The sequence below is a fragment of the Pomacea canaliculata genome, linkage group LG10 (assembly GCF_003073045.1).
Source record: "Pomacea canaliculata isolate SZHN2017 linkage group LG10, ASM307304v1, whole genome shotgun sequence".
Lineage (NCBI taxonomy): Eukaryota > Metazoa > Mollusca > Gastropoda > Architaenioglossa > Ampullariidae > Pomacea > Pomacea canaliculata.
The window spans coordinates 4,168,989-4,182,435 of record NC_037599.1 but is presented as its reverse complement, the minus strand read 5'-3'; the positions used below and the strand labels follow the sequence as shown (position 1 = coordinate 4,182,435).

At 42.1% G+C, this 13,447-nt stretch overlaps 1 protein-coding gene across 4 annotated transcripts in view; it reads left to right on the top strand.

Moving 5' to 3' along the window:
* Positions 1-660: 660 nt before the first annotated feature.
* Positions 661-13,447, top strand: part of LOC112574296 (galanin receptor type 1-like) — a 69,564-nt gene continuing 56,777 nt past the window's right edge. The window contains exons 1-4 of one of the 4 annotated variants that reach the window (XM_025255286.1): positions 661-1,691; positions 1,915-1,951; positions 2,230-2,665; positions 10,643-11,529. In XM_025255286.1, the coding sequence (XP_025111071.1) occupies positions 10,940-11,529 (590 nt within the window). In that variant the 5' untranslated portion in view covers positions 661-1,691; positions 1,915-1,951; positions 2,230-2,665; positions 10,643-10,939. Of the gene's footprint in view, positions 1,692-1,852; positions 2,666-6,286; positions 7,694-10,642; positions 11,530-13,447 lie in introns of those variants that run through there. The other 3 variants (XM_025255285.1, XM_025255284.1, XM_025255283.1) reach the window with 3 other exon arrangements.

The window sequence follows — 13,447 nt, the reverse complement described above, 5'->3', positions numbered from 1 at the left end:
TTGCTGAGGTAGGAGACATAAACAGGAGATAGGAAGCTTGACAAAGGCAATTGAGGAAACCGCCAGCGACCCACTCGCCCACGGACTGCATCTTCCATTATCAGTAAGTCTGTGCACGCTCCTTCACAGCCACAGGTGCATGCTGGTCCCACGCATGCGCAGGCACGCGCCGGCGTACTTCCGCTGGCTTGCCCAACTCGCCTCTCTACTAATTGTTCCTGCCTCCGCGCTGCATCAGCCAACTGCTCGACAGGAGTGCAGCCGGCAATCCGGGTACTGGCCACCCTGCTTCCGTCATCACTCGGCAACTGCAGCATTTTGCTAGCACCACGTGACCGGCTGATCCATGCAGTAAACTTCCTTCCTCACAAACTCTGCTCTTGGCCGTTACGATGGTGTAATTTTAAATCTCTCCTGAATGTCGTAAAGGTTTCCACCTCACAAAAATGTCCACACAAGTTCTCCATTAGGATAGAACAAAGCGATAGTTACTCTCCCCTTGCTGTTCTCTGGCAACAGAGATCGTAGATAACAATAAAAAGTGAGCATTTGAGCTATAACTCTTCAGGACGCCACTGTTTCATTTTTGTTTTGGTTTTGGCTTTTCGGTTGATTTTTTTTTTTTTTTTTTTTTTGAAACGGTAAATGTAAATTTCTCGATTTATATTCCTATCGATAACAATCTTGAGAAGAATCTGTTTCTTCATTCAGAAACATTTTCATATTTTGGTTATTTAAGCCTAATTCTGGGATAGAATCCATGGTCTTGCTCGACTTGTTGTTGTGCTCATGCAAATGGTGCTCAGTGCATAAACTTACTAAGGCTTCCTAACACCTGAACTTTAAAAGTACAGGTGATTTGCACTTTCCTGTTTTACTGCTACTTTAGTTGTGTGTCATTCCAACCTCTCCTCCCGCGGATACTCAAGTATGATATAAAACTATCCGTGTTTGTTTGCACATATGTATATCCTCCCGTGCACTTTAAACCATGTCCAATTTGTATATAGTACCCTATGCAATGTAAAATATATCTGAAGAGAGAGTTATACTGCATTGCTTACAGAATAATGACAACAAGTCCGTTCAAATTCAGTCCAGTCGCAACCATCGTTGGCCTAAACATACCTGTCAGCACCACTTGGACACAACCAGACCCCTTCACAATCAAAACACCATGCGCTGATTGTTCCGCTTGACTTAACATGTTCTGTGCACACCCTAGTCACGAACGACAACCAACAGGCTTCTCTCCCCTTGCGCTAACAGCGCCCCTCGCTGCAGCAGCCAATCAAACGTTCGCGCCGCACGTGCGATACCTCGGCGAGCGCTCGGCGTGCAGCAAGTTGGCGACCGGACGTGGCGTGTGTGCGCCATGCTGTATATTAGTGAAGTGCTGCAGCGACACATCGCCGGCCTGACGTGGGGATAACATCGTGCGACACCCGCAGCTTCCTCTCCTCACAGGACAAGTCGCTTTTTTTTCCAACTACATAATCGACATTTTCTTGTGACTTTTCTTTTCTGTCGCCCATTGTGAAGCCGGTGCTTTGAGCAAAGTGCCGAGCAGGCTTTTGAAATATTTCTTGAAGTTTTTTTCTTCTTCATCTCTAGCCTGAGTTTTTAGAGAGAGAGACGAATAACTCGAGGATTTACTCCGGAACTGATTATTTCATCAGAGCACCTTGTCTGTAAGTGTAGAGCAAGTGTATATATCATTTATGTTGACGGAAAAAATACCAGTGAATGAGTAAATTTTACTCAAGTTTCTTACATGATAATATTAAAGCGAAAGGTCTGGGGAATGAAAAGACATTTTTACAAAATTTAAAATTAATCATTTCAAGAAAAATTTTTTTTTTAGAATTTCAGCAATTTATTAACCATATTTTTCTCCCTTGATTTAATCTTCAGAGAACAGAGAACTTGAATGTGAAGTAAAAAAAACTTTGTGAGTACACTCATATCTCTTGACAGTTATTTAACTGTTTTATAATTTTTTGACGATTTCACAAACCACCTAACGGAAGAGTAAATTTTAAACAATATAAAAGTTTCTTTTTAACTTTGAAAACACTGTAGTTCACAAAGAGGGGTTATTTTGCCAACAGGTTATTATTAATCTGCAGAATTCATACTCATAACATTGAACAAATAAGAAAAAGTACAGGAGACATAATCAAAGAAGCTTTAATATTTGAAAAACATTATTTGATTCTTGCACCTCAGGATCACTATCTAGGAAGAAAGCATCAAATTAAAATCATTTTGGATGGACAATAAGCATGAAAGAGTGAAATATACAGCAATTCGACGGTTCTGCATTTTTTCGGTGTTTAAAACAAAACTGGAGAGACTCGATCATCATATAACAAAAGCTGAAGATAAAGGACACTGCTGCACTAACCGTCCATGAAGAGTTCTACCTTCTGAGGACAAATCACGAAGTTCACTTCACGAGAGAAGACATTTGCTGCCGAATCTTCCACATTTACAATCTTTTTATTTGTTGAGTACTTTTACCATCAAGAGGGCGATTGACGGAGACGATTCAATATTCGTGAATGTATAAACAGAACTAGCCTTGTATGCAGGAATGCCGCCGAGGATGGACGAGGAATTTACTGGCTTTCTGTGATTCTGGTTACAAGGCTGCAAACCTCCTGTAAGTCTGATATCTTTCCTTCTCAAGGGTTGTCGTGTATTCATCTTGCATTATTCCTTTAATTTAGTTAAAAGTTTTTAGTCTCAGTATGCCTGATTGTATTTCAAAGCACTCGAATCCATTTCATTAGCGTATGTCCATCACCAACATTCCGCTGCAACCATTCAAATTCAATTTTGTTTTCCACAAATATCAATAATTCAGAGTTAACATTTGAGTAATGCAAAAAAGATTAAATAAAGGAATAGTTTGAAGAAAGGTTTTGTTGTTCTCTAGAGAAATCATTCTATGAATATGTACAATGGTGTTAAACAATATCTATCGAATGAACGTTCTGGAATCCAATTTAAATTTCTGTAAAGTCAAAATGACAGAAAGAGAAATTTGAGTAGACAAGTTATGTGTCTAAGATTTGGTATTGTGTTTCATGGACACATTGATCTGCCAGTTGAAATCCCCAGTCCCATTCTGGAGGTATAAATAAACAAGACCTGATCCACCCTGGCTATGTTACAAGGAAACATGAGGCTCGTCCTCAAAAGGCCAGAAAACATTTTTTAACAATACAGTGATTTATTATAATCAACAAAGTGGAGCTAGCTAGAGGTGAGCTGAAGCTAGATAAAGGAGAAAATGAGTTGATATTAGTGTAAGGGAGGGTAGTAAATGTTCAGTGGCGTAGGAAGATGCTTTGTTTTTATTTTTTTGGTGGGGAGGGAGGATGGGGTCTTCATGCTGACATATTACAAAAAGAAAATGTGTGTAATGTAGTCACGCACACACACGTGGCTAAATGGTGGAAGCATCCCAAAGTATTTTGTTTTCAATATTAAATGACAAAGCAACACTTAACAACAAACAAAAGTCCTTGAAAAATGACTCACCGGTTATAACAATCACAAGACATTATGTCATGTTAAAATAATAATAAGATAATAATTAATAAGACAGACTCTATAATCACATTCAAGGTGTGCAAGTCAGTGTATCAAAAAACCTGATTTTTCTTTGATTAATGCTTTTGTTTTGTAGTAAAGTAGTGTTTCTTTTCTTGAGATTTAGGGCTAGATGTGAAAAGGTATAACATTAGCTTATTCTGTGCGATACACATCGACATGCGCATTCGTTCACAACACTCAACGACAACAGATCGTTTTTCTTTTCTGAGTTCTTCCCATCCAGCGAGTCACGAATATATTTTGACAAAAAGAAAACTTGTTAGCCTTTAACACAAAGCAATAAATATCTAATACATGTATAGCACAATTCACACATCTTCAAACAACAGTCAAGTGGTCTTCACCTCTAGTCATCAAGTATAAAGTGTTCATCACCTAACCCTGGGATAGTCTTCTTTTGCCTCCATCTTTGTTCGTCTCTACAAATGGAAATGTTCTTACTTTGCCCGGTTTTCCTAGTTTCTCGCCAGGAATAAAGGTTTTACCATTGGTTCAGGTGTCAGTCGCTGAGACAAAACTGTTCGCAGCGAGTTAACGCCACTGCCCCCAGGTGGCGCACCTGTATCCTGTCCGCGATGCACGTGACTGTTGTGCGTTCCCGTTGTCTCCTGCTGCAGCACGGCGCAGACTGGTTCCCCCGATCTCAAACACACTCTCACTGCACCCGAGCTCCATGGTGGTCACGTGTCTGGGTAGATGTACTAACAGCTCCTCCGTATATAGATGTTTCACCTGCCCCCAGCCTGAATGGTTTGCGGTTTGTTTGTTTGTTTGTTTGTTTGTTGTTTGTTTGTTTGTTTGTTTGTTTGTTTGTTTGTTTGCTGTGCAGATATCGGTAGATATAGGCGATATAAAACTAACCTGCAAATTTCAGCCTCCAAACCCCTCCGTTAATTATCTATCCGCTACGATTCACACCTGCGATCAACGAGGGCTTGTAACAGTGTGTTACGTCACGCTAACGGTGTACTATGTCACGCTAGTGCACCATTCAAAAGGTTGTAAGAAGGGAGAATGAGTGACATCTCGGATTATTCAGAAGTCGAAAGTCTGACCATGACACGACTGCACTCCCGATGTGATGTGTTTATTCTGCCTCCTGTCTCATGGGTTGAGACAAAACACTGGGTGCAGCTGGAGGTGCAGCTGGAAATTGTCAGTTGTCCAATGTGAATTTAAAAACAGTTTTCTTTTAGACGCCGTTTTATACTCTCAGATTACAAACTGAATAAAAACGGTATTTGTCAAACAGGTCTGTACCATTATATACGACCAGTTTGTTTTTTAGGTCTACAAAAATTTCGTTCTTGCTGAAGTAAATCAATCACAGTCGCCGACATATTTACTCAAGGAGGAAAGGGGGGAGTTGATGTTTTACACTGTCAGCAGCGAAGGTTGTATCAAGACAAGGCAGCATCCCTGTAAACAAATACCACATATAGAGAAAGAACAGCAAGTCCTAGACGAGATCTTAACAAAAAACACTGAAAGTGAGAGAAAGTTATGGGAAGAAGACACATCCGATAAAATAAAACAATTTGGGTAGGTCTACCCCGGGTCTATGAATAAGGCGCTTGAACCGCTGTCTCCCCATCTCTGAGAAGATTGGGTAAATGTTTTGTAAACACGAACCCAAGGAGCAGGTGCACAATTCAATTTTAATTTAACCTTTTTAGGCCTCTAATGTATATATCTAATCAGTTTACAGTAACAGTGCATAACACAATTGTAAAACCTTTCAAACTTATTTTCAGTAAACGGCTTCAGCCAGATTTGAGCTCCAACAGCATATTTTTGTATACGCTTGTCCAACGCACCTGAATAGGAGAAATTGAAAAAAATAACTTTTCTAAATTTTCTTCTTCCGAACAGTTTTAATTTTTAGAAACATGTGCAATCAGCGCCATGTCTCTTGCTCCATCGTCTTTAGAAGCCTCGAGCAAACGAAACTCGTGTTTCCTCGTTCTTCTCAAAGAACCTGCGACTTACTTGTATATGACATCACCAGTCAACCCCTCCCCTCGTCTCCCTTGTTAACCATATTACTGGCCAAGATTGTGGAGGAACCGTTCGATCTCCATCTCACCCGAGTTAATCCGTCTCCAACACATTTCCACTGTCATGGACGACGAACGATCGCAACATCTCAATGGAGTTTCGAAATGAGAAACTTCCCAGGCAAACCCGTTATTTCTTTGGTGAGGTGGGATGGAGGATGCTGGTGAACCTTCACTGAACTTCCAATAACCCCAGTTTTGTCCGTGTCATGATCAGTTCAGTCGAAAACGAGTTGACTGGTCGGGCTAACCTGGATTGGAGGAGTTTAGTACCTGACCCCCGACTCCAATACTTTCTCTTTAACGCCCCTGTTTGCGACTTGTGTAAATAAATTGCTGCGGGGATGAGGATTTTATCAAACAAAATGAAAATCCTGCTATTTAACCAGGTTCACATGTAAAAAATTGTAAAGCCGTGCTTTGTCTCTTCTTTTTTCTGGGTGGTAACCCTGGCTCAGCGATGTCATTAGGTCAGTAAATCAGGTGGGCTACAGGTTCAAATCTCAGTGTAGCTTTTCTTTGCACACGATACCTGTTGAACTCACTCACCGAGATACTAGCTCATCGGCTGACCATCCAAAAAGATTTTTTACTATGAATGGCGGCAAGATTGTCTGAGAGAGAAAGTAAGAAGCCATGTAATTTGTTCTTTGGTAGGGGCACTACCTTACTACAAGCCATGAATATTTTGTGAATCCCAATGGCCACCAGGCTGCGGAGGGAAATGTTGTCAACGAAACCAACAGCTAATGTGAAACAACAGGTAGCACAGTTAATGAGACTTACAAGGACTCTGTCCCTGGTGCTGACCACTCCGAGCAGAGCGCCCAAAAGGCGGGGGTCATTAACACCCGACAGGCCAGCACCAGGGTGGCCGTCTGCGGTCGTTGGGTTGCTCGTATTTTTTTAATTTTTTTTTTTTTGTGCGCACCCATTAGTCTCGCAGCTTGTGGCCGTACCTCGCACCCTGACCTTTGCGTTGTGGTGAGTCGCTACACAGCAAGGGTCAGCCCGCGACCTCTGACATTCAGCCACCCCTTGCGGCCTTGTCCCCCTGGTGAACTCTCGCTGTCCGTCACAATAGTTTGGGCAATCCATCTATCTAGATATCGATTGATTGATCGGTCTGAACTATTTTCGCAAAAAGATTATGTCTTCTCTGTGGAGCAATTTCTTTTGATTTACTATGGTTTTAGGACAAGACACATAAATAAAAGTCAACGGTCAAGTACATTACATATATGTAACTTTTCTTAAAGATGCATTTTGTTGTTCAAGCTCAGGTCATTAACTGCTTAAATAAGTACTCGTTCCAATCTCTCTCTCACACATAATTTTACTTGTATATTCATTTACATCTGCCAATCCGCTATTCCTCTGTACACCGGGATTCGACCTCCTTCCAAGGTACCCCAAAGGACCTTTTCAGAGGGTTATGCCGGGTCACATGACCGAACCAGACAAGTTTTCATTGCTGCTGGGTGTTTCTGATGTCTCACGAGAGTGAAGACTACTCTCCTCATTAAATAACATGCTCACTTTTAAAATATGTCGACTGCCTTATCTACTCCGCTGGTGATAACTGCCATCTTCATACTGACATCAGTTCATATGTCTTTCGCCACGACAAAGCCTCGCCGCCCACAGTGAACAGTCTGACCTACAATCCTTTATCTATGGTAAGACAGCTTTTTATGACCCTTTGGTACAGTCCTTGTTATCATAAGGCAAAGACACCCGCCTCTCCGCTCCAGTCGTTAAGAGATAAGAAGCAACTGCTCTCCGGAGAAGAAGAAAAAAAGGAGGCCCAAGCAAAAGGCGGCTATAGTAGAATCCGGCCATCCCTCCGCGTGTTTTGATTCTCGAGACGAGGACCAAGTGGCAAAAGTCATCAGGTCATTCCGTGTCAGTCACTCCGCCAGAGGTGGCTGCCGTGGTGGAGGGTCACTCGATGTTTGTGCCAGACAGTCCATGAGCTGTGGACACTGTCGATGTGAGAGACGGACACACAGGTAATGAAACAGTTTATAAAGTTAAAAATTGAAATAATAACATTGTTTTATTTTGTTCTCATTGTATGAGAAACAACGGATGTTTTGTAAATGTTTTTGCCAAGCCAAAGTTTTTTAAATGATAAGAAAAACTTTTCACTACCGTTTCGGAGATAGCTTTTTTACTGTTTGCGGTGTTGCACGGATGAATTTGCTTTCGGAAACTCTGTAATATTTGTGTCCAGTGTCAGTGAATAAGTTGCACTTTAAGTGATGTCTTCTGATTAATCAATCTTCATAAATTGTGAAGCAGGATAGCCTTGTGAAATATAACTGAAATTGAAGGCATCACTGAGCTGTGGACTCCCGTCGTTAACGAGAATGCTTTCATCTAGATGTCCAGAAACTTTATTTGAATTATTTATTCGATATCTCAGCAAACTAAGAAGTCATAGTGGTTTCATTCAATTTAAATTCTATATGAGGAAATATTATTACTGAAGTTTGCAAAATTTAAACAGCTGTTCACACACAGAGCATGATGGAATGGAAACACGAGAAAGTAGCTTGCCAAACAGGTTTACGAAACACTTGTGAATGTCCAATGAAAAACTTGTAAGACGAGGCTGTCTCAAAAACAGGAAATTGTGTTTGCCATACCTGGTGTTAGGCAGGATTTTATTTTTGGTTTTGATTAATTTAATTTGATCATTTAACCAGATGTTAGCATCATGTAATGTTATCGCTGTGAGGTAATCTCACAACTCCATTCGAACAGACTCTCCAATTAACAAAATGAACATCTTCTATTTATATATCTCCTTTTTTCCCCTTAAAATATCAAAACTCTTGAAAGAAAGCTTTGCTTTGACCACGTGCAATACATGCATTTCTGTAAAGACGAGATGTTGGGTGAGTGATAAGCGATTGTCGACCCTTAGCAGTAAAGAAGATCAGCAGGGGAGGCAATTATCGTCTGTGGAAAAATAAAAACTTTGCACTAGCTTGCAGCTGGTGCTTTCATAAGCTGTAAATCTCTGGTTTCAGATGAAGCTGATGTCTGGAAAATACTCAAATCTGGATTTCAAGTATCTCGAAAATGTTTCATTTTTGCATTTTTTTTAAATGGCGATGGCTTTTTTTCCTCATGAACTCCCTTTATTGCAAGTTTTCAAGTCTCTATTATTATTATGCGTGTTCATAATTAACCAAGAACTTATGACATTTTACTTTAATCTGTCCATGTTATTAATACTAAAACAATGTATTACCAGTGTACAATGAGGTTTGCTGAAATGATTCTGGAATGTTTCTCGAGATAATCAAGGCTAGAGCACTATTGTTTGTTACTGTATATGGACCAGTTACAGACAGTAACTAACTATAGTCTTATAACTTGAACAAAATATGACACGATCACCAAAGATAACGAGGTTTCAGAGCTACTCTATGATTTTGTTTCCATTTAGCTTGACCACGGATCAGGGGAGTAAATCGTGATTTTTATTTCTAATTCCTTCTCAGTGTGTATGTGAGAGAGAGCCTTAACACAAAAGAGTGGTAAAACATCTTTAACTCCCCGTTATTTTATTTTGGATGCGAGGATTGGTTAAGTGGCTAACGGATATCGAGAAAGTGAGTCTTGCAAGGGGAGGAAATGTCAGACATCAGAGGATCAAAGAGAAAACAATAATTGTGTTACACACGACTGGACGCTCCACTGGCCACTGAGTCTGACAGCAATTCCATTATTCATGTCTTCTAAATAAATGGACAATTTTGTATTTCCTTCTCTTCAAAGTCTCTTAAAGCACTTTTCCGTCTCCCTTTCCTCCTATTTGTGTGCGTGCACGCGTGTGTGTGTGAGTGTTTATACGTGTGTGTCTGTGTGTATGTGTTAGAATATGTGTTTTCTTTGTTTCAATTTTGCTTTTTTCAGGTTGTCTTTGTTTGCCTCTCACTTATTCATTCATCCGCCCGAGACCACGATCAGTATTGTGATAATGCTAACACAACAACGAATGTTTGTTTATTCCACTATTAAAACAAAAGCCAAGGTAAACAACAAGCTGTGCTTGAGTGATAGATATTGGTATTGTCAATCGTCAGCTCAAAAATCTGAGTTTCAAACACTGTTTTTACTTATAACAGAGTCTAAAACACAGCTGCACCGGTTTAGTTTGGACCCCAACTTCTGAAATGATTGAGAAACACAGCATATATCAATCAAACCCAGTCTACCTTGCTGTTCCCATTTTTTTTTTTTTTACGAAAAAAGAACAATGAAACCACGCTGAGCTGGAAACAGAATCACCAATCTAAATCAGACCGACCTGAAGGTTTTAAAGAAGCTGACTGTCCTAAATGGACAACCGAGAAACAACAATTTTTCAAATATTAATGTGGACGAACCCGATAACCTCAAGAACAAGAAAGAATAAAATCAGCACATCACCTGCGCTGTTTCTCCACTTCCTGCCTCCCATTGTGCACCCGTATCACCACCCTGCTACGCTTGAGGTCCATTTACCCCTCGGCTGGCAAATTGTTGTGTCACGACCGCAAGAACGAGTGGCAAGCAAAACTCGGTTAAAAACAGTCCCCAGAAAGAAACAAAAGACTTTGTTTAAAAAGAATAGTCGTTTTCAAGAATGGCGAATGGAACCTCAGTCGATCTGTCATTCCAGTCGCTGCAGGCTTTGCTCTTCTCGTCTTTGTATCATTTCTCCGCCATTGTTTCCCTGTCTGCACACGGCTTTATCATATCCCAGTAACTACGACAACGAAGTCGTAAAACTGTATTAGCAGTCAGTCGCAAACGCAGGCGGGTCGAATATTTATGGCGAACTCTATACTTGGAAACACGTCCGTTAAGAGATGAGTAGTGTTCATTATTTACATATAAAAGATGTCCCTGACTTATATTTGATGCATGTGTAGGTGTTGACCTCTTTTTTCGTTATTCTGCAGACGTGGACAAAAGACTGGATGCTTGGGAGAGACTACATTGGAATTGCAGAAAGGTATTTGTGCGGATTTGTTCCAGTAACACTTCTGTGGTCACTACATCCGCCTGAGTAGTCATCACCTACCTCCTGCCAGCCGACACACAACTCATTCCGACATGATGATCCACAGAAGCTCACCACCGATCAGCTAAACCTGTAACAACCGTTCGCCAGCAGATTTTGAACACTGATGTAATTTTTTTCTGTCGTCTGAACTCTGCCCCGAGTCCATTCCTCCCGCACACCTCTGGTCAGCAAGATGGCGTCCAACTACACCACCGCCGGCCTGACCCAGCAGCCCCTCCTCCTTCACTTCGACAGCGCACAACCCCTGGGCAGTGACGTCATCGGCAGCCCAGGCCTTGCCCAGCAGCACCACCACCACCACCACAACGGCAACCTGCTACCTAGCAACGCCAGCCACCAGTCGATGGACGGCGGCGTCCACGCGCCCGCGGCGTTCGATCCTGGCGAGTACGATCACCACGTGGACGTGTTCTTCTATCCGGGCGACGTCAGCCACCTGACTCTACCCTGGGTGCGCGAGCCCAACTTCGTGACCCTGGCCGTGGTCTACACGCTGACCTTTGCCCTCGGCGTCCTGGGCAACGGTTTGGTCATCAGCGTGCTGTGTTGCCGCCGCAGCGGTCGCTGCATCACCTTCCCTTGCCTGCTGAGCATGGCGTGGGCCGACGTGCTCTTCCTGCTGGTGTGCGTGCCGCACGAGGTGGTGGGCTACTTCCTCACGCACTGGGGCCTGTCCTCCTTCCTCTGCAAGCTCTCCGGCTTCGTGGAGATGGCGTCTGCCATGGCCACCATTCTCAACCTTATCCTGATCAGCGTGGAGAGGTAAGAGGTGAATGTGAGAGTGATGATGATGATGATGATTGAGGTGGTGGGCTTGGTGGGCTTGGTGGTGGTGGTGGTGGTGGTGGTGGTGGTAGTGGTGGATTCTAACAGGTAGATTAAAGTTTTTAAGAGACAGAGAGATGACCAATACAGTCAGGCGGTTGTTTTCACAACGAGGCTTCCCTAGTGTCCTGTGGTCGTGCTTCGCGGAGCACTGCTGCCGGCGCCAGAGTCCAACGGTCCTGAAAGGTTTCCATCGTTAAAAAATGATGTGATGGCGCTGCGTGTTCACATTGAAGTGAACCACACTTAGCTCTGTCGGAAATATTCCCAGATGTGTGTTCACGCCGTGACCCATGCAGACATAGTTCTGTCGGAGATATTCCTGGACGCTTGGACCCTCCGGGAATTATTTGTGACCTCAGTGAACGGCATCCCCATGCCAGCCCCTCCCAGCGATCCATGCTTTTACTCAGTGCTCTCTGAGGAAAATCCCCTCCGTGCAGATAACGAGTATGACAATTACAGTGAAAGACATGAGGGGAGTAGACAGAGGAATCCCATGGTCAGTTTGCTAAAATATTAAATAGTTTGATGAACAAACAATAGAACTTGTTTCTGTGATCAGCAAGACGGTTAGGGTCAGGTAACCATTTAGTTGTTCTAGTGAGTGAGTGAGTGAGTGAGTGAGTGAGTGAGTGAGTGAGTGAGTGAGTGAGTGAGTGAGTCAGTCAGTCAGTCAGTCAGTCAGTCAGTCAGTCAGTCAGTCAGTCAGTCAGTCAGTCAGTCAGTCAGCCAGTCAGTCAGTCAGTATAAACTAAAACATTTTGTCTGTTCTCATAACTATATTTTAACAAAATCCACTCGCATGTTCACATCAGACTGAGGGACATCAACTGAAAACACAGCAACATGCAAATAGTCTTCATCAACCTGCAGCCTTGCTTACACGAGGAGAAGGCAGGAAATTCACTTTGATGAGACAAATCCATTGTTTAACTTTTTTTAAGGCGAGAAAACAATTAGCTGGAGCCAGGTCAGAAAGTTGTGAATTTGTTGTTAGAGGTCTTTTTACTGTTTTACATTTTAAAAGGTTGGTGTTTCCAGTAACATCTGGCCCTACCCACCTTTCTCATTATCTCCCTTGCTCTATTCTCTCTCTTCTTTTTCTGCTTAATTCTCTCTCTCTTTCTCGTCTGATTAGTAACAATAAGTTTATTTTTAAAACCAGATTACAAATCATAGTCGGGGGTGATGAGACTATCAAACTGCAATGATACAGAATAGATACTCATCCTTTATTCAGCAGTTGAGTTGATACAGGAGTGAGACAACTGTAGAGGCAGTCTCCGTCATTCCTTCTCTCTCTCCAACTCCCACATTCCTACAGAAAGTGCACAAGATGTTCCACCCACAGACATGTCATTTCTGTCTCGTTTGGTTTACAGATTGGTGCTGGTAATGCAGTTTGTGATGTCTGATGTTTAGAGCTGCATTAAGACCTCACATGTCTGGAATGGGCTTTTAGAACATCCGTTAATACAGTTTCTGATGTCTGGTGGGCAGAAACATGTTCCGAACCTGAAGTTTCTAAAAGTGCGTATGAAGAATTGAACTTGTAACTGCAAGCTCCTGATGGCTTGTGTCCAGAATGGATGGATGTCTGTCCGGTTACTGCTTTCATCTTCAAACTAAACTAACAAAATCTTGTGTAAGTCGCGCAGTTCTTGGTTAACTCGCCACGCTTATCCTATGGAATAAATTTATTAAAGTATATATCAAAGATCGCGTGAACTGTACATTCCAATGTGTGATTTAAGCTCACGCTTACATTTCGTTTTCGTCTTCATTCATTCCCTCACTCATTTTTTTATTTATTTATTTTTTTTTCCACTTTTTTCTTCGGGGCACTTTGGGG